The sequence below is a fragment of the Brassica rapa genome, chromosome A09 (assembly GCF_000309985.2).
Source record: "Brassica rapa cultivar Chiifu-401-42 chromosome A09, CAAS_Brap_v3.01, whole genome shotgun sequence".
In the NCBI taxonomy this organism is placed as follows: Eukaryota; Viridiplantae; Streptophyta; class Magnoliopsida; order Brassicales; family Brassicaceae; genus Brassica; species Brassica rapa.
Window position 1 is genome coordinate 9,289,872 of NC_024803.2, and position 19,124 is coordinate 9,308,995.

At 32.0% G+C, this 19,124-nt stretch overlaps 2 protein-coding genes and 1 long non-coding RNA gene across 4 annotated transcripts; all 3 read left to right on the plus strand.

The window, feature by feature from the left end:
• Nucleotides 1-1,565: 1,565 nt before the first annotated feature.
• Nucleotides 1,566-3,528, plus strand: LOC103838366. The gene is made up of 8 exons (XM_009114800.3): nucleotides 1,566-1,795; nucleotides 1,882-2,028; nucleotides 2,119-2,216; nucleotides 2,375-2,447; nucleotides 2,539-2,599; nucleotides 2,689-2,774; nucleotides 2,851-2,940; nucleotides 3,267-3,528. Exons 1-8 carry the CDS (start codon nucleotides 1,703-1,705, stop codon nucleotides 3,327-3,329), a joined length of 711 nt encoding a protein of 236 aa, XP_009113048.1. The 5' UTR covers nucleotides 1,566-1,702; the 3' UTR covers nucleotides 3,330-3,528.
• A 7,144-nt stretch (nucleotides 3,529-10,672) lies between these two features.
• On the plus strand, nucleotides 10,673-11,757 carry LOC103838367 (pectinesterase inhibitor 9). Its single transcript, XM_009114802.3, has 2 exons — nucleotides 10,673-11,025; nucleotides 11,205-11,757. Exons 1-2 carry the CDS (start codon nucleotides 10,757-10,759, stop codon nucleotides 11,545-11,547), a joined length of 612 nt encoding a protein of 203 aa, XP_009113050.1. The 5' UTR covers nucleotides 10,673-10,756; the 3' UTR covers nucleotides 11,548-11,757.
• A 5,277-nt stretch (nucleotides 11,758-17,034) lies between these two features.
• LOC103838368 lies at nucleotides 17,035-18,819 on the plus strand. Of its 2 annotated transcripts, XR_004451174.1 has the most exons (4): nucleotides 17,035-17,307; nucleotides 17,671-17,870; nucleotides 18,063-18,304; nucleotides 18,545-18,819. It is a non-coding gene; the product is annotated as an uncharacterized LOC103838368 (long non-coding RNA). The 2 variants fall into 2 exon arrangements; XR_004451173.1 differs by having other exon boundaries at nucleotides 17,035-17,870.
• Nucleotides 18,820-19,124: the final 305 nt, after the last annotated feature.

Below are 19,124 nucleotides of genomic sequence, written 5' to 3' on the forward strand. Positions count from 1 at the left end.
ACGCCAAATCTAGCAGCACATGCGATAAATTGGAACAAGTGTGTCTAGAAAATCCCCACTTCACCAAGATCTAACACTTTCTTTGGAGGATTCTAAACGAGGCGCTCCCTATAGGAAACTTGCTTGCTATTCGAGGACTTACTGAGCATATCCATTGCAAGAGATGCGGAGAAATGGAAACTATGAATCATCTGTTTTCAGAGTGTTATTTCCCTCCAAAGAGGTTTGGCTTCAAGCTCCTCTGTCTTTCACAGACGGCCAACAGGCTGGTACCCAAAACATTCAAAACATGTTAGCAAGGATCCAATATGACATCAACCTGCCAGCTTTTACTCTGGTCTCAACTCCGCTGATCCCTTGGTTCCTTTGGACGCTATGGACGGCCAGGAACTTACTTCTTTGAAGACAAATCCATCTCAGTCCAAAACTGTATCACAAAGGCAGTCCTAGCTGCAAAAGGATGGGAGGAGGCCCTCCAACCAGTTCCAAATCTTGCCTCTACGCCAACTCCTCTTATGGCGGGTTGATAATTTACGATTTCCAAATTGCTTTGTCGATGGAGCTTGGCAAGAATCATCTTTGCTTGCAGGTATGGGATGGACCTAAACATGCTCAGCAACTGCTCCCACCATAAAAGACTCCTCCTTCCGCTCCAAGGTTGGATCCGCCCTCACTGCTGAAGCTTTGGCTTTCGAGAAGCTCTTTGAAGCGCACTGAAGGCGAATGTGTGTAACCACTCTCCACATTTACTCAGACTCAATGGTCTTAGTCTCTACCATGTGCTCAGGGACCGTTCTGAATGAAATCGCGGGCGTCTTATCAGATATTCGAAGCTTTATGTCTTTCTTTTAGTTTCTATCTTTAAGTTTATCTCTAGCTCTGCAAATATTGTTGCAGATGTTTTAGCTAAAGCCGCTCTGGTTTGTTTAACCGTTGTTTCCCATTTACTGCAAGAGTAATTTTCCTTCAGTTTTAATGATATATAATAGAATGTTGATAAAAAAAAAGTTTTTAATGGACTTTCCAACGACCATCAGACGGATGATGTACTTTGATATAGATAGAGTGAACGCACGTGATAACCCACAGACTATGGCAGGCGTACATTATCATTAGCTCAAATCCAGAAAAATGATATTTATTTCAGTTATACATTTATCTGTGCGACCAATTGCTTGAATAACACTAAATCAGCCAAAGGAAATAGTGGCCTTGATTGAGAAGAGTTAATGTGGGAAAGCCTCCACGGCAAGGAGAAAGGAGAGGGTTTCACATAAGTCTTGGTGACAATGTGTGATTAGTTGTTAACTGTAGCAAAAAAAAAGGATTAGTTGTTAACCAGTAACAACACTGGGGCTATAGAATAAGTCAGTTCATCATAATCATATGTTCATGTCAAACTTGAAAGGCTTCAGAATGTATATATTCATTCGGGCCATAGAAAGGCCGCCCAAGATTCAGCTTAACTGGGCCTTTCCACAAAATTAATACTTGTCCTCCTCATATCGTCACGTGGACGAACGATGATCGTCAGATCAAAACGTTTCAACGGTTAAAGTCTGATCAAACGCCTCTAGTCACTCGTAATTCAACGGCCACAATTAGTCCCGCCATAAAAAAAAAAACAGATAAGAGATAGTTAAGGAGATAACGTAACGTAGCTAGTGAAAGCAAAGCCGCCCACAAAAAAATAAAAATAACAATGGCTTCGCTCTCAATAGGAATCGCCTTTGCTAACACCGTCCGTACAATCCCGAGATTTAATACAAGAAGGGGCAAAATCTCCTGCGAATGGGTAAAGAACGAATCATAATCCATCTTTTTTTTTACGATTCTTGTTCTTGTTTTTGTCTGAAATTTTTCTGGTTAATCACAAGGAAGGATCCGAAAGGTATCTTAGGACCAGCACAAACTGGACATATCGCTCGCCTAGAGTTCAAACGCAGGCTCGAGAGAGACTCCGAGGCTAAAGAGGCTTTTCAGAAACAACTCCGTGAAGAGAGAGAGCGTCGTCAAGCTCTTAGAGAGGTAAATAAAAACTGAAACTGGTTTTTACATAATTATATATGGATAGTATTGTTTGACTGATGATGCTTGTCTCGTCATGGGTTTTGTCAGTCTAGAGTTGTACCAGACACTTCCGCTGAGCTCATTGAGTTCTTTCTTGATACGGAAGCTCAGGAGATTGAGTTTGAAATCGCTAGGCTTCGTGGAAGGTTAGTGAAAATGTTTTTAATTATTTAAGTGAGTTCATCGAATTATATTAACGCCAAAGTGTAACATGTTGTTTGGTTTATTACAAGACAGAACTGAGTTAGAAAAGGTTTGAGTCTTTGTGTTAATAAAGTTCATGTTTTAATGAAATTTTTTGTAGGTTAAATGACGAGTTTTTTGCGCAAATTCGACTTGAAATCGGGCAAATCCGGTTTGCGGTTACAAAAACCGCGGTACAATGTTCTTCAAACAACATTTGAATCCATCACCAGTGGAGTAGTCAACGGCCACTTAACTAATCTTTTGTTTTTTTTCATCATGTAGGAAGATGAAGACAGATTGATTGAGCTGGAATCACTTCAAAAAGCCTTAGAAGAAGGAATAGGTTTGTGTTCTGTCTTTATGGTCTTAACTATTGTATCATCTTACGGGTTTTGATTACTTCTCTTGACTCTTTGTTGTGTTGATATGCAGAGGCTTATGACAAAATGCAAAAGGAGCTTATGACCGCTACAAATAGCTTAACCAAGATATTAACCTCAACCGACATAAAAGCAACAGTATGTGTGACCTTAAAACATTATGATGATGTTTCATGATATCATTTTGAACCATTGTTTTTGATTCTTATTACAGTTGTTGGATATGGTGGAGAAAAACGAGATCAACAGGTCTTTGTTGACACTTCTTGATGAAAACATAGCAAATGCATACAGAGGAAACCAGGTTAGTAGACCCGGTGGATGTTTGAATTGACAAAAGAACATGCTTATGGTTCGAATATCTGATTTTAAACTAAACCGAAATCTCTAATCGAATTGACCGAAGCTAGGCATAAATGCATAATAAACGTACTGAATGGAACCAAACCAAACCCGAAACAGATCCGCTCTTTATTAGTAGCCTGAACACTAGAGAAGTATCTATGTTGAATTAACCGAAATAAATTCGGTTATAGCGTTAAACGTAACAGAAAACCGAATGTGGAACCCTATTTAAGAATTTTAAAGCTTTTCATCTTTGTATTAATGAAAAAAAAATTGGTTTTGCAGAAAGAAGCAGGAGATTACATGGAGAAGGTGCGTGCTTCAGTTCTAAAGTACTTGACGGTGTAGAATCATATGAGTGATGAGTCTTCAAAGATTTCTCAATCTTTGAAATGTTTACTATGCTCGGGTAAAATGTATTTATATTTATTTTGTTGAGTAAAATGTATTTCTTTTTTCCCGAACGAATGATTTATATCTTTAAGGTCATATTTCTAAATTTTCACATTTTAACATGTACCAAGTCTCGAAATATCGACTTTCATAAGCTGGGCCCTTTTTCGTTCATTGCATGTCTGTGTCATTATGGGACCATGTTCGCTGTAACGATCAAATCTCTTCTACTCGTAATAAGTGAAATGAATCAATCATTTATAAAGTTGTGGAAAAAGAAAATAAATGTATAAAGTGTGGTATACTATAAAGGGAACAATAATTAAGGAAACACAATTGTTATGAATTTGAAAACTTATTGGTTCCAGCTTCCAAGCATGGCCTTTCATTATCATCTTTAGCTTTTATTTTATTTTCCACAGTGACAAAATTATCCTAATTACTAGGGTCGGCCCGCCCTACGGGCGGGATATTAGTTAATTTGATATTTACTAAATGCTCGAGTTGAAATTTGTTTTAAGATTCAAGAATTTGGTTATTTGTTATGTCTTACTTATTAGTATGCGGTGGTACAGTTGTTTTTCGATTATTCTTGCTTTGGTATTGTATCAAATTAACTAATTGTCCAACTCATAATTATAGATGTACAAATGTGGATTTGTGATAAAGTTTGATGTACAAGTGGTATATATAAACAACCATACGATTTAATATGGTGACGGGGTTCTATTGGTTGGTGTACAAGGGCCAATTCAATTATCTTAACTTGATACGATGATATAAATTGATATATTACGTAGACAAGTTCCGGGACTTCAGGTTATTGTACTTTCACAGAAATTATAGTTTTGTGATGAAAAATGGTTGCCAGAAACTAGATAACCAATAAAGAATCCCTTTGAAGTTTGAACTCAAAAGGGCCATCAGCTAAATATATACACAAACCTTAAGGTAACAACAAGAAGAGAAAAATAAAAGTTTTAAAACGTTGACGGAACAACAGTTATATGTCTTAACGGATTCGTGGCGAAGCCAGGGCAATGACAATGGGGGCACGTGCACCCATAGTTTTATGACAATAAAAAAATTTGTATGTGAAAACACAAAGATTCAGCTAGAAAAGATGGTTAATGTCCTCTTGTGCACCCCCTTGATGACTCAAGTTCGATCTTCTATATCATATATTTCATTTTACATTAATTATGCACCCACTAAAAAAACTTTCTACATTCGCCCCTGATTCGAGACATGGGTCCCACCGGCGTGGATGATGAACTCAGCCGGCGAGAATGACATTCCGTGGCAGACGCAGATTATACTGATCTCTGATTTTGAGTACCGATACAGAAACCCATTTACAGTTTTGCCATCGGGTCCGTTACCGGTGCTAGTCACGCACGGCATCTTAGCAAACGGAAGCAAACTGCCGTTTACTCCGTTGCTATTTGGACGTGGTTTTGGAGGCTTTCCAGTTTCTTTTGCTATAGAGTTTGAACATTCTTGCGTCTCCTCTACCACCGCATCGTTTGGACCGTCCGAGATCCGCGCGGTTCCCTCTGTACCGGTTAGAGTGTTGTTAACCGGAAATCTAACCGGTTTTGTTTGATCTGGATTTTCCCCAAGTTCGGTAGTTCCACCTGAACATGAAGGACACAACGTATACGTAACTACGAATTATATTCATGCAACTACCATGAATTTCTGATTGTTCAATATATCTAACCTATACTATAAAAAAAAACAGATTTTGTGAAAAAATAAAAAAAGTTTTTTTTTTTGCTAAATAAAGGAAAAAAGTTTGTAAACATCAGTTAATCAAATTCAACTTCATCGGTTATATTATTTTCACAAAGAGTCGAGTATATTAGTTTTCATAATCTTTCTTGAGAGATTACATGGAGAAGGTGCGTGCTTCAGTTCTAAAGTACTTGACGGTGTAGAATCATATGAGTGATGAGTCTTCAAAGATTTCTCAATCTTTGAAATATTTTCTATGCTCGGGTAAAATGTATTTATATTTATTTTGTTGAGTAAAATGTATTTCTTTTTTTCCCGAACGAATGATTTATATCTTTATGGTCATATTTCTAAATTTTCACATTTTAACATGTACCAAGTCTCGAAATATCGACTTTCATAAGCTGGGCCCTTTTTCGTTCATTGCATGTCTGTGTCATTATGGGACCATGTTCGCTGTAACGATCAAATCTCTTCTACTCGTAATAAGTGAAATGAATCAATCATTTATAAAGTTGTAGAAAAAGAAAATAAATGTATCAAGTATGGTATACTATAAAGGGAACAATAATTAAAGAAACACAATTGTTATGAATTTGAAAACTTATTGGTTCCAGCTTCCAAGCATGGCCTTTCATTATCATCTTTAGCTTTTATTTTATTTTCCACAGTGACAAAATTATCCTAATTACTAGGGTCGGCCCGCCCTACGGGCGGGATATTAGTTAATTTGATATTTACTAAATGCTCGAGTTGAAATTTGTTTTAAGATTCAAGAATTTGGTTATTTGTTATGTCTTACTTATTAGTATGCGGTGGTACAGTTGTTTTTCGATTATTCTTGCTTTGGTATTGTATCAAATTAACTAATTGTCCAACTCATAATTATAGATGTACAAATGTGGATTTGTGATAAAGTTTGATGACAATACTATTTTTTTTTTAATTCTTATTCATAGTGAAGTGTGCATGTGTTAGAAAGAGGCCTATAACAACTTTTATGTTTTTGTATATGATTTTAAATATATATTATTTTGCATAATGCATACTTGCTCTACAACATTTGCTTGTAGACTAAAAAAATTGTTTTTTATATTTTTAAAAGAGAAAATATTTAGTCTAGAATATAACATGGACATATGTATTGACTATATATAGAAGTTGGGTGTTATTTTAAAATGACATATGTATAGAGATTTTTCAACCATTACTTCACTGACACAAAACATTTATAACTGTAAATACCTTCTTTTAAAAGCAAAACTAATAAAAGCGTGTACAACAAATGTATTTTGATATATATTATATGCATCAAGTTATAAAGGTTGAAAATACTGCAAAACTGTTTGGAGCAAAGTTTTTAACTTCACGATCTTCATCTTGACGTCAGTTCAGTGTCGGCCCTGGCCACAAGCAGAAGAAGCATGGACTTCCAGCTGACACGATAATAAGTATTTTCGCGGCCACATATTTATAAAAAGTGACTTTAGCCTAGTGGTTCTAAGAGAAATTACCAGTGCTAGAGGTGCTGGGTTCAATTATCTTTAACTGCATTAATTCATTTTGGCCCTAAATATAAAATGGGACACGTGTCACTCCCAGAACGCACGAATTGATGACGTAGCTTCACGGGAGAGAGGCGAACATTTCTTTATATAGATTACGTTCACATGCATATGTTTTTTTTGTGGGTTATCTTTTGGGCTATGCAATGACTATAGTAAAAGCAAAATGACTTGATAAAAGAATCATGTCTACGTGCCTATCTTCATCTTTGGGCTACCGACGTACGGTTTCCGAGTAGATTCACATGAACTTTTTTTTCTTTTCTTTTTTTTTGTAAAAGGGCTTATTCACATGAACTTATTCTATCAACCATATACTTAATTACACTATTATATTTTTTTCCAAAATTTCAGAAACTATATGATTTATTAGTATGGATCTAAAGTATCTCTATTGAGAATTTCTTTTTAAGAATTACTATTTTTTAAGTAACTAAGATAATAATAATAATCTATCAAATGAATGTCAAATGTTAATAAATTCATTTGAAAATATTTCATGAGATATTTTAAAATACTTTAGATTATATTTTGTAATATTTAAGATATTATTCAATAAAATAGTTTTTATTATCTAGAATATTTAAATTTCTGATAGTAGGAAAATAAAAATAATCTTTTTTACAAACAACTTTTTGAATAATGAATTATATATATATATATATATTTTTTTGGCTTCATATCAAATATGATGTGTTTGTTAGAAAATTCTAAAAAAAATCTAAATCAATTATGACAAACTGGATAAATGATTACTTATTATATATATTTTTATTAAAAAGTTTTAGACTCTGAATTGTACATATATCAGATTTCTTGCTAAAAATATATACTATTACCTCATTTTTGTATATCATCGAGACTGATGAGAGGACTGGATAAAAATTAAAAATCATAAAAATAATATATTTGTTTGTTAAATTCGACAATAAAAACAATCATATATGTGAGCATTTGTGGTATTTTCTTTAATAATAATTCGACAATAAAAACAATCATATTCGTCAACTCAGATATTGTTCATGTTTTTAGGACGGAGAACATAAGGGCGGATAGCTTGGCACGTAGTGCTCGGAAACAACCGTTTTTCGTCGTGCATATGGACGCAGAGTTACCACATTGATTTACATAGTCTACATAAATCTGTAAATGTTTGATGTTAAAAAAAAAAAAGAACATATGTAATATGATATTATATTTTTGTAAAATACAGCGTCAATATTCTATTCTCTAGATCCAAAAATCCCTTGGTCAGTTTCTCAATATTTATGTCTGATTCGCTATTTTCATCATGTCAGATATGTAAAAAAATTATTTTTTTCATGTCGGATATGTATGTTTACATAATTTAATAATTATAAAATTATATCAATTATTATATATGCTTGTAAAGAATCAGTCGATCATATCGAAGATTCACATCATTGTTAATTAAACTTTTGTATCTTAATCTACAAAAACAAATATCAGATAAACATAATTTTAAAATTGATAGTAATTTATAGTTAACATCTTAAATAAAAGATAATATAATTTAAAAGATAGAAAACAATTTTCTTTAATTCCGTAATTTATTTCAAAGCTATTACTAAATTGAGAATTCGGTCAAAAAAACACGAACTTTACAGGAATCGCCAAAAAAAATATGTACTCGAGTCTGGCCAAAAAAATATTGTATTTTTATTGATTTTTTTTAGTTTATTAAGCAACTTAAGATTGATTGGTCATTTTAGCACACCGTGAACCCACAGTTAAGACAGTGTTAAGTAGACGTTAAATGTTGGTGTTAAGCGAAACGACGTCGTTTTCAAATGAGATGAAACAACATCGTTTTACATGATTTGAAAATAAAAAGAAATACAGCCATAGATTTGAACTCGGGTTGATTAGGACAGATGACAAGGTATTTTACCACTGGACTAGTGGCACTTTCAATTGAATTACTAACACATTTAATTTTATTTGGTACTCATTGAATATAAAAAAGTTCTCGAAAAACTTTAAAAGATCTTTAAAATTCCAAAAAATTGAAAAAAATATTTCTAAAATTAATTTTGAAATTAAAATTTAAAATAAAATTTTATTTTTTCCTTAAAAAATCAAAAATCTTCCAAAATTTTCATTTTTTTAAATTCCAAAAAATTTAAAAATTCCAAGAAAATGCAAAAAATTAAAATTACAATTAACAGCTAAAAAGTAAAATCGCACTCATAATGAGTACAATATTTATTTTAAGCATTTTAATTTAATTTTAATATGTGGGTATAATTAATTTCAATTTTTAGCAATTGTTTAAAAATTTGAAAAATTTGGAAGATTTTTGATTTATGTAAAGAAAAAATAAAAATTTATTTTTAATTTTAATTTCAAAATTAATTTTATTAATTAATTTATAAATTTTTTAAAATTTTAAAGATCTTTTAAAGTTTTTAGAGAATTTTTTTATATTCAATTAGTATCAAATAAAATTAAATGTGTTTGTAATTCCATTGAAATTGTCACTAGTCTAGTGGTAAAATACTTTGTAATTTGTCCCAACCAACTATAGTTTGAATCCAAGGATCTACTTCTTTTTTATTTTCAAATAATGTAAAATGACGTTGTTTCACTTAACGCCAACAATAAACGACGTCAAATTTTTCTGTTAAATTTACTGACAGCGTGCTAAATTGAAAACTCAACGAAAACATTGTTAATTAATTATAAAGTTAATGAAAATTTTATGTTTTTTTTGTCAGCTCAAAAGTTCATGTTTTTTTTGGCAATTTATGCAAAGTTCGTGCTTTTTTGGCCGAATTCTCTTACTAAATTAGTTTGTTTTTCTTAATTTTCATGATCAAGAAATTGTCATTGTAGAGTTTTTCTTTTATGATGGCAGACAAAACAATGTATCCGTACCGCACATCAAATTGGATTTTACTCAAAAAAAAGACCAAATAATATTCTATTCAGCTGTCCTGATTACCCGGATTCAACGCTCATCCGTTCGCGCTGAGAAATAAATAGTAACCCAAAAAATACGCATGAACCTCTTGTCGTTATTCCACATGGTCTGGATAAGCATCCTAAAACACACACAATAATGGGTTGGAAAAAACTAAATAATACTGGGAGCGTAAACTTAATTAAATACAAATTGCGAAAACTTCAAACGTTAAACCACGGCTGTGAGTGGTCTGGGAGGGAGCGTAAAAGTAATATAATCTCCAAACTTATTTGCTATCTTTTTCCTCTCTAAAATAGAAATATACTATATTCCAATATATTTTTCTAAATAATACTTTCTATATGTAAAATAAAAATAAATAATTTCTAATTATTCGAAAATCACATAAAATAAAATTCTTTACTCTTTATATTCAATGTTACAAGATTTCTTATATTAAAATACAGTATTCATAAAAAAATATAAAAAATCTAATAAAATTTAAAAGTCTTAAACATCTTAAAAATGTGATGGAGAATATTTACTTCAACTTAAAAATAAGGCAAACCAACTAAAAACACATTAAAAATGTTAAATTCATTAAAAACTAAAAATGCATTTTTGTACTCTAAAATGACGATTCTTAACTTTTTTTAGTTAAAAATTAAGAGACGGATTTTTATATTCCGTTAAGAACTCCACTTTAAAAACCTCCCATTAATCATATCGCTCACAACAAATATTTAGCTCTTAATTTTTTTAATTAAAAATTAAGAGACGAATTTTTATATTCTACTAAGAACCTCACTATAAAAACTTTCTATTAATCATACTCTAACATGTCATACCGGTCACAGCATGCATTTATTTTAGTACTCTACATGTGTTGATCGATGACTCATCTTGAAACTATAATCTGCACACTCATACATGTAAAATATTACTTAATTAGATTAAAATTGTAGAACAAGATTGTCAGTGAGATTTACCCCAAACATTTTTCTTTGTTTTTGTTTTTTAACAAAAAATATATGCGAAAGTCTCTCTACATTGATTTTTTGACTTGAATCAAGTCCCATAATAATACCAATCCCTTATAAACCTCCTCTTCACTTCAAACAAACAAAAATAAAGCAAGAACATTTAAACACATCATGGAGCCTAAAAATACAATCTTTCTCGTTCTACTCCTCTCAACCATTCTCCAGTCTTCATCCGCAACTCCAAATCGGTCCGACCTTGACCGGTTCATCGCAACATCATGCCAAACCACCCGATATCCACTACTATGCGTGCATACACTCTCTGCTTACGCCACCATGATTCGACACAAAAACGACCAGGATCTTGCCCAAACGGCTCTCACCATCAGCTTGTCTCGAGCCAGATCCGTTGCTATATTTGCCGCTAAACTAACCAAAGAGTATGTTCTCGTATACCATTAATAATTACGTGTTTGCTTCACAATCACTTAATTAGATTCCATGACAAAAAAGAAACTAGACTCATCTCTGGAGTTTTTGTATGTTTTCTGAAATACGTTATATTAGCATAACAGTAGATTTGATTTTATTTTTGGATAAACTTTTTATGTATATGTAGAACGTCAAGTTTCAAACGTAGAGAATATTTAGCAATCAAAGATTGCATCGAAGTGTTAGGCAACAGCGTGGACCGGTTAGGCCAGTCGGTTAAAGAACTAGGTCGAGCTGGTCATGCTGTGGCTGGTGAGGACTTCATGTGGAAGATGAGTAACGTTCAGACGTGGGTTAGTGCCGCTTTGACAGACGAAACCACGTGTCTAGATGGATTCTCAGGTCGAGCCATGGAGGGCAAAGTGAAGAGGCTGATTCGTTTGAAAGTGGTTCACGTAGCTCAAGTCACTAGCAATGCTCTTGCGTTGGTTAACCACTTTGCTGAGAAACGAAGCGCGAAGATTCCTTAACTGGAGCTGAGTCCTTTTTTTGGTATGACTAATTAATGTAAAAGTTTTGGCTTGTATGTAAAATCTCGAATCTTTAAACTGTGTAAAATGTTTATCCTCTTTTTGTCGGTCGGAAAGAAAACTCAACCTTTGTTGTTCTTTAATATTGTATCATAATTAAATATACATATGTGCTTTTGTTTTTGGATAAATTTTAGATATATTTTCTTATTGGCAAATTCTCTAATTTCAAAGTAAAGATATTACCGAATCGTATTAACAAACTATGCACTATATATTATTTCAGTTTTATTTTGCTACGTGTAATCATTGATAAAGGTGAAGGTTAAATGAATTCACTCGCTATAATGTTCTTCTGAACTTTATTTTAGTCGACACTAGTCACTAGCCAATTATTTTAGATATTGTTTTTGTAGTAATTAACTGAAATAAAAAAAAAACATAATCAAGGTAGAAAGTTAGGAGACAAGATTTTGTCCGGTGACAAAAGTCTTGATTTGTTTCTAGTGATTCAGGACAAAATTAACGTGTTCTATACATAATAATTGAGGAACAACCTAATTTTTAGCTAAACAAATACTGATATCACATAATTATGATTTATGCTATCTAATAAACTAAGCCATTTTGCTAGCAATCTCTGCACTAAAAACAGGCTAACAACCGTATAATTGACCACATTGTCATGAACTGTGTAATATATGATGACAATTTCCCCTTGAAATATCGACTCAACATTTTTAATTTAAAGATTAAAGTGAGTCATTGATTCGACTATATTATTAGATAGTAGTATAGCACTTTTAACCTCCTTAGTGTTTGTCTTAATAATTGTGTTCACAAGCTCAAAAATATTCTTATAGGACAAAGTTTCAACGACAACTACCCACCTTTGTGATATGAAAATTACGTATAGCAAATACGAAATCTTGTTCCCGCAATTGACGGTTTAGAAACACAAAATATAAGACTAAGAAAAAAAATTATTTGATAGACACCAGAGAATTTTTTTTTTTTACAACAAGACATTCACATAGACTCTGTAAATCAAAATGGTAACTCTGCATCCATGTGAACGACGAAAGACGGTTGTTTCCTATCACTGCGTGCTAAGCTATTCGTCCGTTGGTTCTCCGTTCGAGATACGTGAACGATGTCTGAGTTGAGAAAACTTCCTTGTAAAAACTTGATATCTTTCAGATAACTTTCAAATGCTGACCATTCTTCTGGTTCCGAAACCATCTTCACCAATTGAGAACAACCAGTGGCAAAAGTAACCTGAAACTATCTATAAATTCTTCATACATTCCATTGACCAAATTAAAACCTCCACCTCCAAATAAAGAGGTGAAAGAAATGCCCTTACATTCCTTACCTCTAATAAACCATCAAAACCCGGTAGAGTACTATACCAGCCTTGTCCTGAAAATAGTTCTTTATCTTTCCATAAACCATATATAAAGCACCAACATCCTGACGTTACTAATGGGATTCTGGTCTGCACCTGAAGTTCCTTCTTTTGATCGTGAGTATTTGTGCTTCAACCCAAAGTGTTGATTTCAATTCTACTAATTTAAGTGTTTCTCTTGGGTCAGTATTCAGAATACTAAATACTTTATTATTCCAACCTTTACATATACACCATAATTTCCAAGAAAATTAATAGTATCTATCTTTGGATTAACTCTCCAAAAAAGATGATCCATATTACCAAAAAAATACCTTGTAAGAAAAAAATTGGGATTTGATGGTATTTTAGATAATGCCCACACTTGACGTGTTGGAGGACATTCAAAAACACACATGATTTATTGATTCCTCCGGGTCTTCACATCGAGCACAATATATATCCCCTTGTATTTCTCTCGCTTTGAGGTTTTTCATTACCGCTATACAACCTGAAAGGAGTTGCCATAAAAAAATGCTTAATAGTCGGCGGATACCGCACTTTTCAACATAAAGCTTTAAGTAAATCCACTGTGGATCCAATAAATTCTGATGGTTTTTCCTTATCAGGATATACGCATTCCACTTGATACTCTGATTTAACCAAATATTTTCTACTGTTAGTAAAATGTCATTAATTCCTATCTTCCATCTGATGTTTACTCAATGGGATACTTTCAGTGATTTTTACATCACGAAGATCCACTAAAGTCCTAACTGCCTGAAAGTTGTTGATGAGAGAATCCACTGTAAGATCCAAGTAACTGTGTTGAAAGTTTTTGTTTGTTGATTTTGGGCGAGTGACTAGAATATAAGGATCATTACATACCGAAATAGACACTAGGGACTATATATCTAATGTTTGTGTGAAGACATCACGCAGTTTCTTATGACAAATAAGCAATGATTTTTTAGAAAAAGAAGTAATGAACAAACCTTTTATCAAGCATTTAGTATATAAAATAATGAAATATACTTATAACTTTACTGTTAAATATTAAGTGTGGGCCCGCCTTCTGCAGGCTAATATATATGTACCCAAGTTTTTTTATATTAATTTTTATTTGAACCTGAATTATTAAATTTGATATAAATTTTAACTTAATAATATAATTACTAATTTAAAATATAAATTAATAAATGATGTATTAAATTCTGCTTTTTTTATATTAAAAAGTGTATACTTTAGATAAAAAATCTTATCTAATACTAATAACCAAACCATCATATAATCAATTTGATTTGAAATAATCTTTTGTAATTATGGATTGAAATAATCTCAGTGGCATTGATAATACTAAAAATTACAGTTAACAAAACAGAAAATAAAAATAGTTAGTAAATATCATATATTATTAACAATTTAGATTTTAAAAACTGTAACATAAAAAAAACAATAAATTACAAAACATTATCTTTATATTCTCACAGATAAATATATCAAGTAAAATTTACAGTGTTTCACTAGATTAAAAAAATATGCTACTTGCTTTGCATATCCTAATTACAACGTATACATTAGACATATATCATTAAATATCAAAATTTTAAATCAGCATTACGTTACTTTTTCAAAAAAAAAATATTAAGCAAAAATGAACTCATATAACATGACAAATATAAATAGTAAGTTTTTTTATCAAAAAATAAATAAATATTAAATTATAGCCAGTTTGAAACTAACGGGATATCTACGATATTATGGTTAGAATTTGTTAATATCTAGTTATTAATTATCTTATCTTATATAATAAAGTTAGATTATCTGTCTGCTCCTGCTGCCACGTCATTCTGGAGAGAGGGACGTTTGGCGCCACGTGTCGGTTAATCCCTGAAACTTAAAAACTGTACTATTGATGAAAACCAAAATCGGATCCCAAAAGTCGCACGCTTCGTCTTCAAGAATTGTGACCTCTGATTTATAGGGTTGATGTTCTTCAGCCTCTGCTTCGATAAACTGACCACTGAGTTTAACAAAGGTTATAGAAGAGTATCATGGCTAATCTATAAATCAAAGCTGCCGTTAATGTTGTTTCTTCTCGAGGGCTCTCTCTACTTTGCGGTTTTATGGAAGTCATCTCTTCTTCACTCAAAACTGTAATCTCATCCCCAAGATATCTCTCTCTCTCCCCATCCTCACTCGAGCTTCCTCCAAAAACACTAAGTCGTCAATACCCGCTTCTGGTCCTGTTTCTGCAACCACCGTGGAGATTCCGAAACCTGCTTCTGTAGAGGAGGTGTCGGTTAAATCTCCGACGGAGATGTGACTGATTTGCCAACCACCACGACGGAAATCATGTTTCAGGATGCAAAGTGGGTTAATGGAACTTGGGATCTGAAACAGTTCGAGATTTGTATTAATGTTTTGAGATTCAGTGATAGTTACTGGTTAGATCCTCTAAAGCTTGAATCTTTATTTCAGTCACTCATGTTCTGTAATTTGTATTGTTCTGTAATTTGTATTAATGTTTTGTTTCAAAGTGATAATGTTTGAAACATAACGATGTAGTTTTAAAAACGAGAATTCGGCCAAAAAAACCCTCAACTTTACACGAATTGCCAAAACAAACATGAATTTTGGGGCTGGCCAAAAAAACACCAAACTTTCATTGACTTTAGAATTAATTAACAATGTTTTCGCTGACTTGCCAATTTAGCACGCCGTCAACAAATTTAACAGAAATATTTGACGTCGTTTATTATTGACGTTAAGTGAAACGACGTCGTTTTCAAATGAGATGAAACGACGTCGTTTTACACGATTTGAAATTAAAAATATGTAAACCCCTGGATTCGAACCCAGGTTGGTTGGTTAAATGGGAAGGTATTTTACCACTGGGCTACTGGCACTTTCAATGTACATACTAACATGTTTATTTTTATTTGGTACATATTAAATATAAAAAATTCTCTAAAAACTTAATAAGATCTTTAAAATTCCAAAAAATTAAAAAATAAAGAAGATTTTTATAAAATTAATTTAGAAATTAAAATTAAAAATAAGATTTTATTTTTATTTTTTAAAAATAAAAACTCTTCCAAAATTTTCTAAAAACTTAAAACGATCTTTAAAATTCCAAAAAATTGAAAAAATAAAGAAATTTTTTATAAAATTAATTTTGAAATTAAAATAGAAAATAAAATTTTATTTTTTCTTTTCAAAAAAATAAAAAATCTTCCAAAATTTTCAATTTTTTTAATACATTTGCTAAAAGTTGAAATTAATTATACACACATAAAAAGTTGATAATTCTAACTTTAATTTTTTGCATTTTATTATAATTTTTAAAAATTTGGATTTTTTTAAAAAATGAAAATTTTGGAATTTTTTTGATTTTTTAAAGAAAAATAAATATTTAATTTTAATTCAAAATTAATTTTATGAAATTTTTGGAAGATTTTTTTATTTTTTTAAAGGAAAATAATTTTTTTTTTAAAGAAAAATAAAATTTTATTTTCAATTTTAATTTCAAAATTTATGTTATAAAAATTTTCTTTAATTTTTTGGAATTTAAAGTTCGTTTTAATTTTTTAGAAAGAAAAATAAAATCTTATTTTTAATTTTAATTTCTAAATTAATTTTATAAAAATCTTCTTTATTTTTTAATTTTTTGGAATTTTAAAGATCTTATTAAGTTTTTAGAGAATTTTTTATATTTAATATGTACCAAATAAAAATAAACATGTTAGTATGTACATTGAAAGTGCCAGTAGCCCAGTGGTAAAATACCTTTTCATTTGACCAACCAACCTGGGTTCGAATCCAGGGGTTCACATATTTTTAATTTCAAATCGTGTAAAACGACGTCGTTTCATCTCATTTGAAAACGACGTCGTTTTACTTAACGTCAACAATAAACGACGTCAAATATTTCTGTTAAATTTGTTGACGGCGTGCTAAATTGGCAAGTCAGCGAAAACATTGTTAATTAATTCTAAAGTCAATGAAAGTTTGGTGTTTTTTTGGCCACCTCCAAAGTTCATGTTTGTTTTGGCAATTCGTGTAAAGTTGAGGTTTTTTTTGGCCGAATTCTCTTTTAAAAACAGATAATGTCAGTCAAGGCTATGTTACGAGGAAGCTTCACGCTTTAGTTTTGTAATGAGGTATAGGAAGATGTGATTGATTGTGTTATGTGTGCTATTACTTTGCTTATAGAGACAAAGAGGAGAAAGTGGCTTGAAGATAACCTATAAACAACTACCAACGACGAGCCTTTTCTCTTCCGTACCTTGATTATCCCATGGTGGGCATGGATGAAGCGACACCATCCACCAGAAGCTGTGAACTCCTCAATAAATGGTAATTTCCATATGGTATGTACTTTGGAACTATGATAAATTTTCTTCTCCTTCTAAAAAGCTTTGCTTATTTATGAATAAATAAATGAAAAGGGTCGAATCTCCAACACGGGAAGTCTTTTTTATTTGTGTTCATGGCCTGATTTGTATGATTTAAATATAAAGTTTTGGCCTTTTGGGTGGTAGTTTGCTTAAGAGTTTGTCATTTAGTTTGGTTTTCCTCAAACTTTTCATTTGTAATGACTTCTCAAAAATTGGTTTGGAGGACAATAGCATTCAGTTGTTTTGGTTAAACTTATTCTCTATCATAAAATAGTTCGGCTTGGTATGAAAAATAACACTTTAAAATTATTGGCTCACGGGGCTGTTACTGTATAGCCAGTGTGGCAGTGTGGCTGCATCTGTTGCTGCTATAGCAGCCTCCACCACCGGGTTCTTCGATCTTTGGGAAGGATGAGCAGATGGCTAAAACTGACATGGCTGTTTCTTCCGCTGCAACCCTTGCTGGCCTCTGTTGTTTTGCCATCAGTGTTCGTTATGCCAGAGATATCATGATACTTGCTGCCGGTTTACCACAGGTTTAGTAACTTCAAAATATGTATTTTGGGCATCTTAGGTTTTTAGATTTTATAGAAACATGTTTAATACTGATAATGTAATCGACATTGCTAAAGTTCTTATTTTGATGTAGAATATGTAAGAACAGTTTATTAGCTCAAAGTTGGAGCTTTATGAAGAGATTTAAGTTAATGTTTGGGTATTTGGTGCAGTGATAAGAGGAGTGGCGACATTGAAAGTGAGGGCTATGAAAGAAGTTTGGAACATTGCATCAGTGTTTACAGAGATAAAGAACTCATTACTTCTGAAGGATGCAGCAACATTAGTAATTGTAGCAATGGAAGCTCGAGTAGTAGTCACAGTAGCGAACTTATACAAGGGGATAATTTCTTGGTAATTAGTGGCAGAGAATGTCTCGCAAAAGGCTGTCAACTTCTCAAACGTACTTGCCAAGGTAATGAATATTATCTTTTCTTTTTGGTTTAGTTTACGTTTCAGTTCTCGGATATTTTTCCTAATGCTTTGTTACTTTTGGAAATGAACTCCGCTAGAAAATAGTTCATGTTTAAATCAACATTCTGATGAAACAAAATAAAACAGAGCCAAATTATTTGTGAATAAGTGGGAATTTTTGGCTTACTTTACATGGATGTGAACTTTGTTATATTAAACACACAGACATTTCAAATGGCAGGGTAAGAAGAGAAAGCAGAAATAAAGCTAAAGCTGATATAAAAAAGCATATAACAATGATGATGATGATAATGAAGTTACGGGATCCACTTCTGTCTATTACTCAGACATTTTCTTTGAGGATAACCAAGATGAAAGACTGTAAAAGAAATGTCTTAGTATTGGTCTATTCTGTGGAAGTATAAATATGTTTAGTTATAATGAATAAATTATTTCTTTTACATTGCGTAAATCATTAGTTTCAAAAGAAAATATATAAAGTGAAACAATTAAATTCATGAAACAAATATGTAACTAAGAGAGAAAATAACTTCACTATACTTACTACTCCAATCGACTGTAATTTTAAAAACTCTATATGCACTACAAGAAAACAGCGGTATTCTGACGGACGTTCCGACGGAAAATGAATTCCTCGGAATATACCGAGGCATTTCCGAGGCAATTCCGAGGAAACACAAAATTTTGCTTCCTCGGAATTCCGTCGGAATATTCCGACGGAATTCCGAGGAAAATTCATTTCGTCGGAATATTCCGACGGAATACCGAGGAAACTAGTATTCCTCGGAAAAAACCGATGA

Excerpts from the sequence above, each read along its gene's own strand:
- LOC103838366 (XM_009114800.3), top strand. The coding sequence starts at position 1,703 with ATGGCTTCGCTCTCAATAGGAATCGCCTTTGCTAACACCGTCCGTACA. Across the intron at positions 2,217-2,374 it reads ATCGCTAGGCTTCGTGGAAG|GTTAAATGACGAGTTTTTTG; the intron begins GTTAGTGAAAAT and ends AATTTTTTGTAG. Across the intron at positions 2,448-2,538 it reads TTGCGGTTACAAAAACCGCG|GAAGATGAAGACAGATTGAT; the intron begins GTACAATGTTCT and ends TTCATCATGTAG.
- LOC103838367 (XM_009114802.3), top strand. The coding sequence starts at position 10,757 with ATGGAGCCTAAAAATACAATCTTTCTCGTTCTACTCCTCTCAACCATT. Across the intron at positions 11,026-11,204 it reads GCCGCTAAACTAACCAAAGA|AACGTCAAGTTTCAAACGTA; the intron begins GTATGTTCTCGT and ends ATGTATATGTAG.